Source organism: Lepidochelys kempii, chromosome 26, assembly GCF_965140265.1.
Source record: "Lepidochelys kempii isolate rLepKem1 chromosome 26, rLepKem1.hap2, whole genome shotgun sequence".
NCBI classification, from domain to species: Eukaryota; Metazoa; Chordata; order Testudines; family Cheloniidae; genus Lepidochelys; species Lepidochelys kempii.
The window spans coordinates 13,553,000-13,569,460 of NC_133281.1; the positions used below are offsets into that span (position 1 = coordinate 13,553,000).

The 16,461-nt window shown below is 47.1% G+C and overlaps 1 protein-coding gene across 8 annotated transcripts in view; it reads right to left on the reverse strand.

Moving 5' to 3' along the window:
- Positions 1–5,094: 5,094 nt before the first annotated feature.
- Positions 5,095–16,461, reverse strand: part of ELMOD3 (ELMO domain containing 3) — a 72,895-nt gene continuing 61,528 nt past the window's right edge. For 7 of the 8 annotated variants that reach the window (XM_073325441.1, XM_073325440.1, XM_073325439.1 and 4 more), the window contains 4 exons: positions 13,522–13,652; positions 12,299–12,375; positions 8,845–8,972; positions 5,095–6,982 (listed from right to left, as the gene is read on the reverse strand). In XM_073325441.1, the coding sequence (XP_073181542.1) occupies positions 6,750–6,982; positions 8,845–8,972; positions 12,299–12,375; positions 13,522–13,652 (569 nt within the window). In that variant the 3' untranslated portion in view covers positions 5,095–6,749. Of the gene's footprint in view, positions 6,983–8,798; positions 8,973–12,298; positions 12,376–13,521; positions 13,653–16,461 lie in introns of all 8 variants that reach the window. The other variant, XM_073325446.1, reaches the window with a different exon arrangement.

The window sequence follows — 16,461 nt, forward strand, 5'->3', positions numbered from 1 at the left end:
TCTAGTTGGCAGCCAGTGTCAAGTGGAGCGCCCCAAGGGTCGGTCCTGGGGCTGGTTTTGTTCAATATCTTCATTCATGATCTGGAGGATGGTGTGGATTGCACCTTCAGCAAGTTTGCAGATGACACTAAACTGGGAGGAGAGGTAAATACGCTGGAGGGTAGGGATAGGATACAGAGGGACCTAGACAAATGGGAGGATTGGGCCAAAAGAAATCTGATGAGGTTCAACAAGAACAAGTGCAGAGTCCTGCACTTAGGACAGAAGAATCCCATGCACTGCTACAGGCTGAGGACTGACTGGCTAAGCAGCAGTTCTGCAGAAAAGGACCTGGGGATTACAGTAGACGAGAAGCTAGATATGAGTCAGCGGTGTGCCCTCGATGCCAAGAAGGCTAATGGCATTTGGGCTCTAAGTAGATCAAGGGATGTGATTGTTCCCCTCTATTCAACATTGGTGAGGCCTCATCTGGAGTACTGTGTCCAGTTTTGGGCCCCACACTACAAGAAGGATGTGGATAAATTGGAAAGAGTCCAGCGAAGGGCAACAAAAATGATTAGGGGTCTGGAACACATGACTTATGAGGAGAGGCTGAGGGAACTGGGATTGTTTAGTCTGCGGAAGAGAAGAATGAGGGGGGATTTGATAGCTGCTTTCAACTACCTGAAAGGGGCTTCCAAAGAGGATGGATCTAGGCTGTTCTCAGTGGTGGCAGATGACAGAACAAGGAGTAATGGTCTCAAGTTACAGTGGGGGAGGTTTAGGTTGGGTATTAGGAAAAACTCTCTCACTAGGAGGGTGGTGAAACACTGGAATGCGTTACCTAGGGAGGTGGTGGAATCTCCTTTCTTTGAGGTTTTTAAGGTCAGGCTTGACAAAGCCCTGGCTGGGATGATTTAGTTGGGGATTGGTCCTGCTTTGAGCAGGGGGTTGGACTAGATGACCTCCTGAGGTCCCGTCCAATATCCTATGATTCTGAATAAAAGATCATCCCAAACAGAGCGCTCCCCATCCACACCTGATCACGGTCAAGGAAGAAAGGACACTACTTCCTCTAACTCCCCAGATTTTGCCTGGTCATGGGAGGGGCAGGGGAGGACTTTGAATTCTGATTTGATACTAGATTTTGTATGATCTCTTTGCTTACGCTTTCCACTTCTGCATTCCACCATTGCAGGAACACGGGACAGAGATTGTTTCCTGCCTGCGTCTCTGTGTGCGTCCTCAGCAGTGTTCAGCGCTGAACCATAAACTGAGGTTCAAACAACATCTATATGGTAGGAATCCTCTCCTTATTCCCCAAGAAAACTTCCAAAGGAGCCCATTTCCAGCTCTGCACAGAGTATTCATCTATACAAAATGTGCATCTTCTGGCATTTACTGTAGCCGGTCAGGAAACGGTTTACCCAACTCATGAAAGTTCTCACGATTCCAAAAATGTTTTCCATTCCACAATGGGATGAACCCGAGCTCTTTAGAAATTTTCACAAAGAAATGAGAGAGAGAGAGAGATCACCAGCCCTGAATAGCCAACAGCCCAGTGGTCAGGGCCCTTGGCTGGGGAGTGAGTATCTCTACGAACTCTCGCTCACCAGTGTCACAACACACAAATTGTTTTCTCTGGTGTGGATCCCAGGCACGTTCCAGTTTGCAGGGCTCAATCGCACCCCCTCTGCCCCAATAACTATTATATCTTGTTCGGTCTACATGGCAGTGAGTGCTGCACGCTATCTGAGATCAAACCAGATCAGGTGATGTGTCAGTTTGGCAGGGGATCAGTGCAATAGTTTGAGTCACAGGATTGCAAACAGAAATATCATTAGAATGGGAATATTTTACTGACTGTCCCTTTTTTCCCTCAGCACAATACCTTGGGAGCCCACTGATCAAATCTGACATCAAATTTGCAATTTTCAAGACTGTGCATGTAGATTTCAGAGGGCTTTGGAAAAAAAACAACCAGCTCTTAAACAGAAAACTAAGTTCCACTTTAACTAAAGGATGGCTAAAACACTTCCTCCCCCCCCCCCCCCGCCATTTGTCTGTCTTGCCTGTTTAGATATCCAGCTCTTCAGAGCAGGAATGGTCTCTTACGGTGTGTGTACAGCCCCTGGCACAATCGTACTCAGACTGAGGCTCGGGAGCCGCAATTGGCTCTTTAATGTGTCTCTTTGCAGCCCATGATATTAAAACACGGCGTGATTATTAACCAAGCCATGTTATTAACCAATCAGGATGCTTATACTATGTTATTAACCAACTGTAATTGATAAAATAATACTTTGTCAGAATAACCAAGAAAATATATAAATAGGAAATGAAACAATGAATTCACATGACTGTGGCTCTTTTAGGTAATACTGATCACTAATTTGGCTCCTGAACCACTGAACTCTTGAGTATCACTGTCCTAGCACAATAAGTTGGCCTATGGGAATACAATCAACCAGAACTTGCACTTTTGCTGCCCATGCTATCCCAGTTCTGGGAAGACACTGAGGATTTCAGTCTCCAAGGCTCTCAGCCCTGGTACCTTTTATTAATTATTGAAATTCCTTTTTAAAAGTATGGGACATTGATACTTTTCAGCTGATGGGAAATGCTCAGCCTGGGGCTAATTCGTCACTGGGGCCAGCGCCTCATGCTTTTCAAACCTTCTGCCCGAATGTTAATGATAGGGAGGAAACAAAAACTCAGCAGAGCGACTGAGTCCCTGGGGCTGTTTGCCATTCTTCCTCTCTTATCAGAAGCTCTGTTTGCGGGCGATGGGTGAAGTTGCACTACCGTGATACACCTAACATATAACACCTGGCTAGGCTGAGGGGAAAGGTGCATGGTCTACATCGGCCTCATTGATTGGGTTTGTGTGTGTGCGGATCCTGGCTACTCTGCTTTATGCCAGGGGCCACACCACACCCAGGGCATTCCAGAATCATATGGGTGGGCAAAGGTGGCTTAAAGCCATTCCCCCAGGTGGTGCCTTTCTGAGCTGCACCCCTGCGAGGCATAGCATGGAATTCCAGTTCAGGATTCTAGCCCAAAGGGAATGAAAATAAACCGTCTCAGGGCCCACGGGTGCCAAGCTGGCCATCATTCCCAGATCTCATCCCCATTAACTGCCGTGGCCATTACTGCCTACAGGAGGGAGAGCTCACAGAGGCCCACAGACTCGCACCTCTAGGGGCCCCTTTTGTTTTCCTGCTGACTCAGTACTTGTTGGCGGTGGAAGGCCATTCCCTTTTCAGGCTGTGTGAGTGAAGCAGGCGTGTAAACGAACGCCAAGCCTGTCATCAGTAAGCACGGAGACAAGGAAACAGTACGCCAACGGTTTATTGTGAAGTGCCTATCCGGTTACAATTAGTGTACACGGCCCCAGGGTAGTGGCATGTGGCGTGGCACACCACTGAGGCCTGTATTTATGGAGCTTATCTGCATGCACCGCAGTGCCGAGACAGAGACATTTCCAAGCCAAAGATATGAGACAACAGGCCTATGTGCTATGCTAAAGAGGCACAAAGATTCAGCTGGAAAGGCAGTGGGAAAGGGCCCATCTAGGGATGGGGCCTCAGCAGAGTAGGAACACACTGGATTTCCATGAAGCACAAGGCAACTATGAAAGCAAACTACTTCCTCTGCCACTCAGGAGATGCATCCCCTAAGGAACATGCCCTGCACCCTTCAGGATCACGAAGACTGGACCACTGTATCCCCCTGCCTCTGCTGCAAAATGCATCTGTTACAGTAAGCTGCTCATTCTAACTGGCCTTTTCATAGAGTTCAGGCTTGCTGGAAGCCCTCTCATCAGTGGACCTCTTACAGAACACTGGCCAGAGACCCTCACCTGGCCACACCTGCAGCAGAGGGGACTATTCTTCCCTGCTGTGCCAATGGGGGTTGAACTGCAGCCTACAACAGGTTTGGGCCCTACCTGCTGCTCCAACAGTGTAACACACCATGGAAGAACTTCCCCCAGTGCAGCACTACCATAAGCTGCTGCCCTCCCTTCCCTAGCCTGTTGGGAACAGGGCTGGGGAGGACAGGAAGGCAGGTCTCTGCACAACAGGATCTTGGGCTGCAAATGCGAGCTACTGCCGGTGGATGTGACTTATGCAGAGACCACTTTGGCCACTGGAGCAGCCCAGAACTGCAGGGCTGCAGACCTGACACTGAGCTATCTCCCTCCCCTCACCCCACCCCTGGGCTGTGCCTCCACCGCCCAGAATTGCACCCCAAAACTTTTAGGAAGACATATGACCCTAGGGTATCATGGCCCCTGGGAAGCTGTTCCCCTGGTTAATTATTATCCATTTAACTGCCTCCACTGTTCTTAATCCACTGTTACGAAATTGCATTTTATTTCCAATTGGAACCGCACCTCCCCGACACCGGATCTTCCCATGCTTTTCTCTACGAGATTAGAGAGACTTCTACTCTCAGAAATCTTCTCCCCACGTAGGTACTTGTAGGCTGTGATCACATCAAAACCCTGGACTCCCCTGAAACACTGGGCAAGTCTCCAAGGGCCTGATTTTTAAAAGGCATTCAGGTGCCTAGAGATGAAGATAGGAAGCTAGTGGGATTTTCAAAAGCACCTGGGCACCTAACTCCCTTTGAACTCGTGCTGATCAGTACACCAAATAGCACAAGACTCGTGATAAAATCACGAGAGTTGGCAACTCTGGCGTTTCTGTGGAGCAAGCATTTTTGGGCGGGGACAAGCGTAAAGCTGACAAATCTGTTCTCTGTCAATCATTCAAAAATGTCTGAACAGGAATTCCCTGAAACTTTCCAGCAAATATTCGCCTTTGAGCTGAGACCCAGCCAGGGGTGCAAAGAACTTCGGAAATTTCTGAGCCCAAACAATACAGGGAATTCTCTTGTAATCATAACTCTAGTGTTACGTCCATGTATCCCCCCCGGAGCTGCCTATGGGGACTGCTCTCCCTGCCCCAGCTCCTCCCTGCCTTACTCTCTCAAGGTATGTCTACACGGCAATAACACACCCGCGGCTGGCTCACATCCGCTGGCTTGGGCTTGCGGGACTCAGGCTGCAGAGCTATACGCTTGCAGTGTAGACGTTCAGGCTTGGGCTGGACCTGATTGCAAATGTCTACACAGCAATTTTATAAACCTGCAGCCCGAGTCGGCTGACACGGGTCAGGTGTAGATGTTTTATTGCGGTGTATACCTCAGGCACGCTAAGCCCAAACTTTGACTCTGGTTTGAGCCCAACCCCCCTTTCTGTTCACACACAGATCAGTCTGACTCAGGTCAGCAGGCACTCAGGCCCCGGGTCCTCGGACCCTACTAAGGGAGGTGGGTCAGAGCCCATGTCCGACTGTGATTCGGATCCAATCCCTGTCATTGTGAAGCGTGGACGCAGGTCAAGCTGCAGACGGTCTGCGTCATGCACTATGGATGCATTAGCACGGGTGTGAGACTCAGGTCCAGCAACTGTAAACCCAGGTTTACAACGCAGTGTGGAAGCTCAGGCATGGGCTTAGAAAAAGAGTACAAAAGCCTGGCTCCCACAGACCCGGGTGTACAACACAGTGCAGATGTACCCCCATAGGCTGGAGCGCCCACCCGCAGCTATCCAGGTGGATGCCATGTACCTGAATGACCATGTCTCTCCTGTACTTTGCTCAAGAGTCAGGAGTGTCTGAACTGATAGCCGGTGGCAATGCTGGAAGCCAGGGGTCTGCGTCTCACTATTGCTCTCTCAGGCCCTAATCCAGACAGATCTTGCCCATTCCGAGTTTCAGTAAAGCTCATCATTCTTTACTGAGACTCTGGATGAAGACTCCTGAGCAGATGCACAGAAGGAGAAGCAGGGACGGTACGAACAGCATTAACTTGGAGTAGGGAAGCCCAAACCGCAGGGGGCTTGAACTGTTCAGCTACCACATGACACTACAAGGGAGAACGTCTCACCGGCACATACAGCTGGACCTTACTGTGCACTGATTGGGACAATACCCTTGGACTCCGGAGACTGGGTTCCATCCCCTGCTCTGCCACACACTTCCTGTGTGACCCTGGGCACGTCACAAGTTTCTCTGGGCCTCAGGTCCCATCTGTAAGATAGGGACAACAGCACTGCCCAGCCTGAAGGGGAGGGGCGTGAGCACAAATACATTAAATAGCGTGAGGTGCTCGGATGGTACAGCAATGGCCTATGATAGCCAGACAGACCGACCAACCCCAATTCCAGCACATCTAGTGCTTAACGCTGATGATCCCCTACAAACCGTGAGCCACATTCTCAGTGGGTGCCGTCAACGGAGACTCTGGGCCCATCTAGCCCGATGGCTGGAATAAAACACACACCTCGCCAGCTTCGCATCTCCTACCCACTTGCTAACTCCCCCTAGGAGAATCCTAGCTGAAGGGAATTCAGGCCTGCAGTTTGCTTCAATTGCTCACCTCCCTCACGGTTCAGCAACAACAGCTTGGGCTCCTTAAAGCCTCTCACAAACTCACTCTTGAGAACTGAAGCATCTACAATGAAGTAGGGCATCTAGGTCTCCATCGCAAACTCCACCAACTTCCCCCGGGCGTGTCCCACGACATCTGGCCTAGCGGCTTGGATACTGCACTTACTCTAGAACCATCTCAGACCTCCCAGCCCTTCACAAGTGACTGTGAACAGATGGGCAGGGGACTAGCAGCCACTAATGAGATCTGCCAACGGGAGTGTCTATCGGTGTCTTACAAGAATCTTCCCAGCCGGCGGAGTTGCCTTGGTTTCAGATCAGCCGGGCCTCTCCTTCCATCTCGACCTGCGGGTCGCACACTCCTGTGAAGTTTATCTCTTTGCTGCTGTTGCCGACGGCAGAGTTGAGGCTGGGACTGCGTACACCGGAAGAGGGAGAAGGGTGTTGAAAACCACCATCTATTACTGACACAGCTCTCCCACTCATGTAGATCTCCAAATATCTCAGAAGCTGCTTCGGTTTCTTTTTGGCAAATGCCTCCAGGTCTGGGAAAACGGAGGGGAGGGAAAAAAATCTAGTATCAACATAAAAAGACACGACACTGGGATGGAGATGGGGCAGCCTGAGCCCCACGTGTTTTCTGGAGTAACACTATTCTGGTATATTTTTAAGCTTTACCCCTAGAGTTTGGTCCAGTGTCTCCTTAGGCATGTGCTTCTCTCTCAGGACAGAGCATGTAACCACAATGGCTATGAAGGGCTGGAACTTGTAGCTATAAAACATCTTTGGAAAAATCATTTCCTCATTGTCCAAGCTTGGGGTCTCACCCTGAAACCAACTGAAATACACCCAATGGATCATAACAGATGGGAAAGCCCCAGGTCTCCAGGGAAGAGCATAGACCACATGGGTGGGGATGGGGGAGAAACCCCAAACTATTTGTGAAAAGAAAAGGAGGACTTGTGGCACCTTAGAGACTAACCAATTTAATTGAGCGTAAGCTTTCGTGAGCTACAGCTCACTTCATCGGATGCATTTGTGGTGACCCAAGCTTCACTTTTTGAAGATGCTTTTTCAGCCCTACTAAACACAACCATCTTGCTGCTCACCAGGCAGATTTTACCCTCTTTTTATTTTTTGCGCTCAGAGATAAATTACCCTGCTGTGCCTCTGATTTGGTTTTTACAGAAAGAAAATAGGGTTGATTGCTGTAGCTAAGGCCCAGTGCTACAACATATATAATTACATTAAAAATACATTAAAAAATTGTTAATCAGGTTGTAAAGTCAAGCACAGAAAAGTTAAGAAATGGTTGAATTAAGGTTGCCCCACGACACCTTAATTCAGCCCGCTTGTGTTGTAGACATTATGATACAGTCCTTAATTACATGATTACATCCTATTTCTTCCACAGGACCCTGGCCTCACTCAGTGAATGGGTGGCTATTCAAGATTTCTTTTTATCCGATTTAGTGAATGCCGCAGGTCTAATTTGATGCACACCACTCCAACCCTACAGGGAGCACATGATGGCTAATTTCCTCCTGGGTTTTTTTGGGTGCTCATCGCTGTAATATCTGAAAGCCTCACAAATATTCACCTAAGAAATGGTTGAACTATTTAAAAAAAAAATTCAGCTCAAGGCAGAAACCTGCTTTGGAAAATTTCAGCCCAAATAATTCAAGCTTGGTAAAGTCTTAACCAAATGAAAACAGGGTCTTATGGAAAGTGTTAAGCAACCTTAATCATAGGCCTCACTGCCAACTTGGCTTACAATTAAGGGTGAAACATTGAAATTTCACACCCACATGAACACCCACACAAACATACTTGGCAGAAAACCACACAAGCAAGGAAATGAGTTAACACCACACCTAAAATATATAACTTCTACTTCTCTACTCACATACACCTTCCACTACGTCGGCCAGGTTACATCACCCCCTTAACTTTTCCCTTGTAGCTAGCGGCCAACCTCTGTATTTTGCAATCATGTAACACGCAGAGAGCCTTCTCTGTCTGAGCAGAGGCGCAGCCTAAAGCAAGGTGTAGTGAAGTCTTAGCATCACCCACCCCCCTCCATAATAAACACTACGTTTTCCAAAACGTATTCTTAAAAAGCCCTATCCCTAAAGAGCAGCCACTGTAATTACAACACATGATCAGAGGTGATTAGGTGGGGCTACAGACAATCCCATGTGGCTATTAAAATCCCAGTTACCTTGGGTACAGGATCTTTTAAAGCCCAATGACTCTGAACCAAGAGTTAATGAAGACTCCCTCCTCTATGCCTAGCTTGGGTGTCGGCAGGCCAGTCTCTCACAAATGGTGTATGAAACAAGCAGTGTTTGTCCTGCATACCTTCAAGTTATTGTCCCTTGCTTAGAAAAGATGCAGGGAAACGCACCTTTTAGAACAAAGCCAGAGTCAGAAATTGTTTTCTGTTGTGTTTTCCAGATGACGTAGAGGCGCAGAGAGGTGGCCACATACAAATCGTTCAGCACTGCAATGACCTGCTGTCTGCGGTTACACTCTCTGAAAGAGACAAGGATGGGAATGCTTATCTCTACTCTCTGCCTTCCCAGCAAATCCAGAGGCAAGAGCTACAGAAACACCGCCCTAGAGATCCACCTGAAAGAGAGATTTACGCCAGCCAGAGATTCGTTCCTGCATGGCCCTGCGAACACAGGGAGTTAATGAAGGAAACAAGTTCCCTCTTGAATAAGTGGTACAGTAGTTGCAATGGCTATTATTAAATCAGCCTAACACTGTCTGTTAGAACCCCCCTTTAGAACCGTTTATACCTTTGACAAACTTTAACCTTTCCAGCAGAAGTTTCCCATGCTTGGATGCTGCCACTGATTTTTTTTTTTAAGCTTAATTTTCAGCATCACAGGGACCCCCACACTGAATCAGACCCAAAGCCCATCTAGCCCAGTTTCCCAACATGGACAATGGCAGCACCATGGATGCCTCGGAGGAAGGGGTAAGAAGCCTGCAATAGCAGACGGGGGATGACGTGCCCCCACATTAGGTCTCACCCTGATCTCTAACAGAGATTGGCTTAAGTCCTGAAGCATGAGGTTTTTTCTCTCTTCCAATACTCTTTTTGCTGACATTAACGACTGTAACTCTGAGCACCACGGCTATATGTGGACCACAGCTCTCTGTTGGCCCGCCTGCAATGATACCCAGGTTCCTTTCCACTGCATTTAGAACATTGCGAAGTGTCTGAATCATGGCAATGTAGAGCTGGAAGTGACCGTGAGAGGTCATCCAGCCTATCCCCCAACACTAAGGCAAGAGGAAATGCATCTAGACCATCCCTGACCGGCGTTTGTCTAACCTGTTCTTAAAAACCTCCAACGACGGGGATTCTACAGCCTCCCTTGATGCCCTATTCCAACATTAACTGCCCTCAGAGTTAGAAAGTGTTTTCCTAACTTCTAACCTAACGCTCCCTTGCTGCAGATTAAGTCCGTTGCTTTTTGCCCCACCTTCAGTGGACATGGAGAACAATTCATCACAGCGCTCTTTATAACAGCCCTTCATATATCTGAAGTCTGTTCTCACGTCCCCGTGCGGTACTGTCAGAGCAGGGACCATTTCACCTTGAAGCATCCCTTGAAATGTGCGTTAAGTACTTATGCCAAACCATCTGTTCCATTGTAGTTAGCTGTGATACTCTGAGTATATTTTCCCAGGCCTGAAGAAGAGCGGTTAAGCTCAGGAATGTGTCTCTCTCACCAACAGGAGTTGGTCCGATAAGAGACGTTACCTGACCTACCTTGTCTCTCTCATGTCCCACTCAGTCTTCTTTTCTCAAGATTAAACAGGCACAGGTTTTTAAACCTTTCCTCACAAGTCAGATTTACTAACCCTTTTACCATTCCTGTTGCCCTCTTCTGGGCTCTCTCCAATTTGTCCACATCTTTCTGAAAGTGTGGCACCCAGAATTGGACCCAATACTCCAGCTGCGGTTTCTCCAGAGCTGAGTAGACAATTACCTCCTGTTGATACACTCCAGGAGCATATTAGCCTTTTTCACAACTTGATCACAGTCTTGGCTCATACTCAATTTGCGATCCATTATAATCCCCAGATCCTTTTCCGCAGTACTCACCACCTAGCCAATTATTCCCCATTTTGTAGCTGTACACTTGATTTTTTCCTCTGTAAGTGCAGTACTTTCCACTTGTCTTTATTGAATTTCATCTTGTTGATTTCAGACCAATTCCCCAATTTGTTAAGGTCATTCTGTTCTCTACTCCTGTCCTTCAAAGTACATGCAACCCCTCCCGGCTTGATGGCATCTGCAAATTTTAAAAGCATTTCTCTACTCCATTATCTAAGTCTTTAATGAAAATGTTGAATAATATCAGACCCAGGACTGAACTATACAGGTCTTCAGTACACACGTCCTCCCAGTTTGATTGTGAACCCTTGATAACTACTCTGAGGACAGTTTTTCAATCAGTTTTGCCCCCACCGTATAGTAATTTCATTTAGATCACACTTCCCTAGTTTGTTTATGAGAGTGTCATGTAGGACTGTGTGAAAAGCCTACTAAAATCAAGATATATCACATCTATTGCTTCCCCCCATCCACTAGGCCTGTAACTCTCTCAAAGAAGGAAATCAGGTTGGTTTGGCATTATTTGTTCTTGACAAATCCATGCTGGCTATCCCTTATAACCCTATAATCCTCAAGGTGCATAACTGATTGTTTAATTATTTGTTCCAGAGAAGTTAGGCTGACAGGTCTGTAAGGTCTCTTTGTTCCCCTTTTTAAAGATAGGTACTATGTTTGTTCTTCTCCAGTCCTTTGGGACCTCACCCATTCTCCAAATGTTCTCCAAGATAATTGCTAATGGTTCTGAGATTGCTTTAGCTAGTTCCCAGGGTGAATTTCTTTAGCTAGTTTCCAGGGTGAATACCCCAGGGTGAATTTCAATGGGCCCAGCTGACTAGAACACATCTAATTTATCTAAATATTCTTTAATCCATTCTTTCCCTGTTGTGGCGTGTTCCTTCCCCCATGTGGTTAATATTAATTGTGTTAAGTATCTGGTCAACAATTAACCTTTTCAGTGAAAACTGAAGCAATATAGGCATTGAACAGCTCAGCCTTCCTGGTGTTGTCCATTATTAGCTCTCCTTCCCTGCTAAGTAGTGGACCTACATGTTCCTTCATCTTTCTCTTGCTCCTAAAGTACTTATAAAACCTCTTCTTATTGACTCCTATATCCCTTGCTAGTTGTAACTCATTCTGTGGCTTTGCCTTTCTGATTTTATCCCTACCTCCAGGGTCAAATATTTCTTTGCATCTGTCAACGTCGCAAATCATCTGCCATCATGATGCCCAAATTAAGTCCCACTGAAGTTCTCTGTAGGCCTCTCTGCACTTGACTAACCTAAATAACTAACTATACCAGTGCCTGGATATAACCCCAGTCCTGCAGTGCTCCAATTCTCCTCAGTATCAAGCCACATCAGACACTGGAACACACACTCATTTATGTATAAGAGTGCTAAATACATATACAGCCTGACGCATGCAACCTGTCTGAGCCAGAGACAGAAGCAATCCTTCAGCATACGCAATACCCTTGGATAAACAATGCCTTTACTTCCAGATGCAAAGCTAAGTAGAAAGTCCCTGCCTGCTTTACTGGGGTACAACTCTTTCCTCTCTGCATGTGCTCACATTTCAGGCTGGCCTGCGCTACAAAGCAGCACCTCAAAACCAAGAGGTAATTGGGTCTCCTGGCATGGTGGTACATGAAGTGTAGATGAGCCTTTCGTAATGCAGCCTGGGGTCTACACACAGGCTCTAGGGCCACAATGGGCTGTGAACTCACCGAGAAAGATGCTCTTCCCTCAGGGCCTGGATCACGATGCGAGTGATATTTATAGACATGACACAGAAAGGGAAATTCTGGAAAAGAAACAGAATGAAATCAGTGATTCCGCCCCTGTTCTCCTGGATAAGGCCCCTCTTCCCTCCAGCACCTGGACAATGCCCTTCCTTAGGTCTGTTATAGTTAGAGATGGGCCCAGATCTAAACCCTGGATATTGTAAATTCTTTGGGGCAGCGGCCGTCTTTTGGTTTGGTTTGTACAGCATCTACTACAGTGGGGCCCTGATCCATGACTGGGGTTCCTAGGCACTCTGGTGATATCAATAAATACAGATACAGACTCGGGTCAGAGTTGGCAGCTCAAACCTATCTTTCCATTGGGCCAAACCCAATCAGCCCTGACCCGGAGTTTGGCTCCAGTTATTGAACGCACATTTTAATCTGAGGGTTTCGTTCCACCCATTCCCATTATGAAGATATAAAGTCTGGATCTGGATTAATAGATTCCTAGGCCAGAAGGGACCATTGTGGTCTTCTAGTCCGACCTCCTGTATAACACAGGCCATTGAATTCCCCCAAAATAATTCCTAGAGCAGATCTTTTAGGAAAACCTTCAATCCTGATTTAAAAATTGCACTGATGGAGAATCCATCACGGCCCTTGGTAAATTGTTCCAATGGTTAGTTACTCTCCCTGTTAAAAATTAGCGCCTTATTTCCAGTCTGAATTTGTCTAGTTTCAACTTCCAGCCATTGGATCAGGTTATAGCTTTGTCTGCTTGACTGAAGAGCCTATGACCAAACAGAGCTGGGGTTTGGTTCTGGGATACAATTTGGGCCTGTCTTTGATTAAAACATCTTCTCCCTCACCAAAACAAAATAAGCAATGATGGGTGTAAAACAAGTGAAGGAAATTAACATGTACCATGGGGAATGTTTTATAAGTGAGAATTGTTTGGCTAATGGGACTAAAGTTTGGCTAAAGGGAGGCTGTGGAATTGACATCGTCAGATTTATTCAAGGTGCAGAGTAGCCAACGTCTTTCAGGGCTGTGGAAAGACAGCACTATTGATCAGAAACTGGATGAAGCAGAGAATCTGGGACGTGAAAGAGTTTTCCTAGCAGCCAATCGAAAAGCAGGATTCCATGGTTACCTTTCCCTGAAGTTTAATAATAATAAATAAATACCAATCCAGAGTCAGAGTTGAAGAGGGAAGGACATGCCTGTGATTCATGCTGGGACAGCTTGAAAACATCTCGAGCTAGGGGTAATGTCTGAGAGTCCATTACAAAATATAGAATTTGCATTAACCCGAGCAATCCAGTCCCACGCAGGTCTGTCCCAGGATCCATACCTTTAATATAAAAACATACAGCCAGGTAAGCCATGCATGTTCCTGTCCTGAATCACTCAGTATTTGCTCTCCCTGTCCTATTACGTGCCTGCTTTGGAGCATGATGTATATTCTGACAAACTCCATTGCCAGTCCTTATAGTTGCTGAGAAAACCTCAAAAGTATCTACCACGCATTAACTGAGCCAGTGATACCAGCCTGAATTTGCAGTCAGCCTGTGACAACGGCTCTAAGTGGTGTGAACTGCCCCATTCATCTCATGGAATTGGCATTTTCCCCCAACCTGTCACTGAATTCTGCATTTCCACCATGGAATTCACCATTTTGCTGCAACTGGGCACCGAATATATTGTCTCCCTCATCTCCCTGGACCTGCCCGCAGCTGCTCTTGCTCTCCAGTTTTCACACCCAGCAGAAGTTAACTGGACGCCAGGGCAGGCTCCCTGCACTGCTCCATGAAGCCAGGCAGTAGAGGGGTCACAACCTCTCTCCTCTATCGATCCACCATTTGCAGACCAACTTTCCTCTCCAGTGGGCTCAGGCCCAAGCTCGCACCAGAATGCTTTTTAGCCACTTGATGCTTCAGAAGAGTTGCCACACCAGCTAGCAAAGGATTCTGGGATGTGCCTAGGGCCATTAAAAACAGGAAGTAGCGAGCCATTTGGAGACCAAATGGAGAAAAAGAGGGGCTCGTGCTTTGTTTGCTTTGTGTTTTTATGATGACTAATGAGGTGATTGCATTTTGTTGTTTGGTAGGCAGGGTGCTAAAGCTTTTTTTTTTTAATGCTTATTTTTTAGATTATAGAATTCAGCTCTTCTCCATCCTATCTAGCCTGGAAGACTCTGGATAATTGGAGATCATTTTTACATAAGACCCCACTGAATTCTTCGAGCAAAACCTCGTGAGTTTACAAATTCAGAGGATTGTTTTAGTAAACTGCAGAATGTTTGCGTGCCTAAATAAAATGCTTAGAACCTTAACTCAGCTGTCCACGACAGCTAAAATCAGATTAATGTGGGTACAATGAGTGTTGCATGTTACTTTATGGTTGTGAAACGTAGGTACTGACAAAGTGTCTGGAGCAAAAGCTGCAAACATTGGAGATGACATGCTTGGGCCATATCCTAGGCATGGCGAAGATGGGTAGATGATGACAGAATTACATCTGTAGAAGACTGAAAGTGACTACAATCATCAAAAGGTCCCAACTCCAATGATTGGGCCATCTTGCTAGATGTCCAGATGATCCCTGTCCCAGCTGCCTAAAATTGTTCTCTACGGAAGACTGCATGGAGAGAGTGTCGTGAACATCCAAGAAGATAGTCGTGTCCCAGCAGGCTCAAAACAGACATGGGAAGAAGCTGTTCATAACCTTGGCCTACCCAACACGGGCCAAACATCACACAGAGGGGACTGGCGCTGGAGGTGAATTTCCAGCTTGGGTAGACATGTGCACACTAGTGCAGATCAAGCTCTTACACTAAATATAGCAGCTCTGCCATGGTGGTGCAGGCAGCGAGACAGCCTAGCCCCCCGAGTGCAATCCTGTAGGAGATCCTAGGTATGTACGTGAGCAGCTAGCCCATCCCACTGCCCGCACTGCCACTAAGCTGCCATTTGTAGCATGTTAGCAAGATCAAACGCTCGCATGCACACGTCTACCCCCGCAGGAAATTCCACCTCGAGCTGCTGTGCCAATGACCCCTGTGTGTGTCACTGTGACAAGTGAAAGCAGCCAAGCCTCATACAGACAGGGGGAAAATACTGACAGTAGTCCAACTCTCAGATGTCGTCGACATTAAGGTAGGATCTGCTGCTGACAGTCAAGCCGAAGTAACTCCATCAACCAACAAAAGTGCAACATGGCTGCCGATGTTCAGGAACATACATACAAAGAGCAGGACCCTGCCCCACAGAGCTTCTAATCCAAGTACATGATGAGAGACAACAGGTGGATACACATAGACAGATAAGGGAGCACAAGGAAACAATAGTTAAAAGATGACCAGTGGTCTCAGCACACCAGCTGTCAAGTTTTTTTTAGGCTTCATGGCAGAGGAGAGCATGATGGAGGGATTTGATGGAAGTGGCTTTTCTGAATAGGCATAAGGAGCCCCTCATGCACGGGAGCACCATGAGAGAGCCTCCCAAGGTGCTTGTTGGAAAACGCCACAGATGAGCTATGAAAGCTGGCATCATTAGCAAAGCAGAGGCGTGATGAACACGTTGATACCAGACAGAAGACAGTGGCTGGTTAGGTATAAGGGAAGACAAGTAGTTTGTGTTTGACCGGAAGGAGAAGGGGCAGCCAGTGGTGGGACACAGAGAGGAGCGATGCAGTCAATGTGACAAGCCACAAAAGCGATCTTTACAGCAGTGTTTTGAAGAGGGGGAAAGATGGGAGATACCAAGGCCAGAGAGAGGAGGAGGTTGTAGTTGATGATGTGAGACAATGAGAGTTTTACCTGTGTGGGTGGATAAGGCAGGCCACTCACACAGCCTGAGGATGAAGATCTAGAGAAGCGGCCGAGTTGACGATGACATCCAAGTTACAGGTCTGAGAAGCAGCGAGAATGGTAGGGTTGTCCACAGGGAAACGCAGGGAATGGGGAGGACCCATCGGTTAAATCAGCAGCTCTGTTTTGGTCATGTTGAACTTAAGCTAATGACTGGACATCCACAAGGAGATGTCAGAGGAAGGCCAGAGTTTTCATGTGGACAGGAGGCAGATCTGGAGCGAAGAGGTATATTTGAGGGTCATCAGCATAGAGATGGTAGCTGAAGCTATGCTTGTGAATGAGATCACCC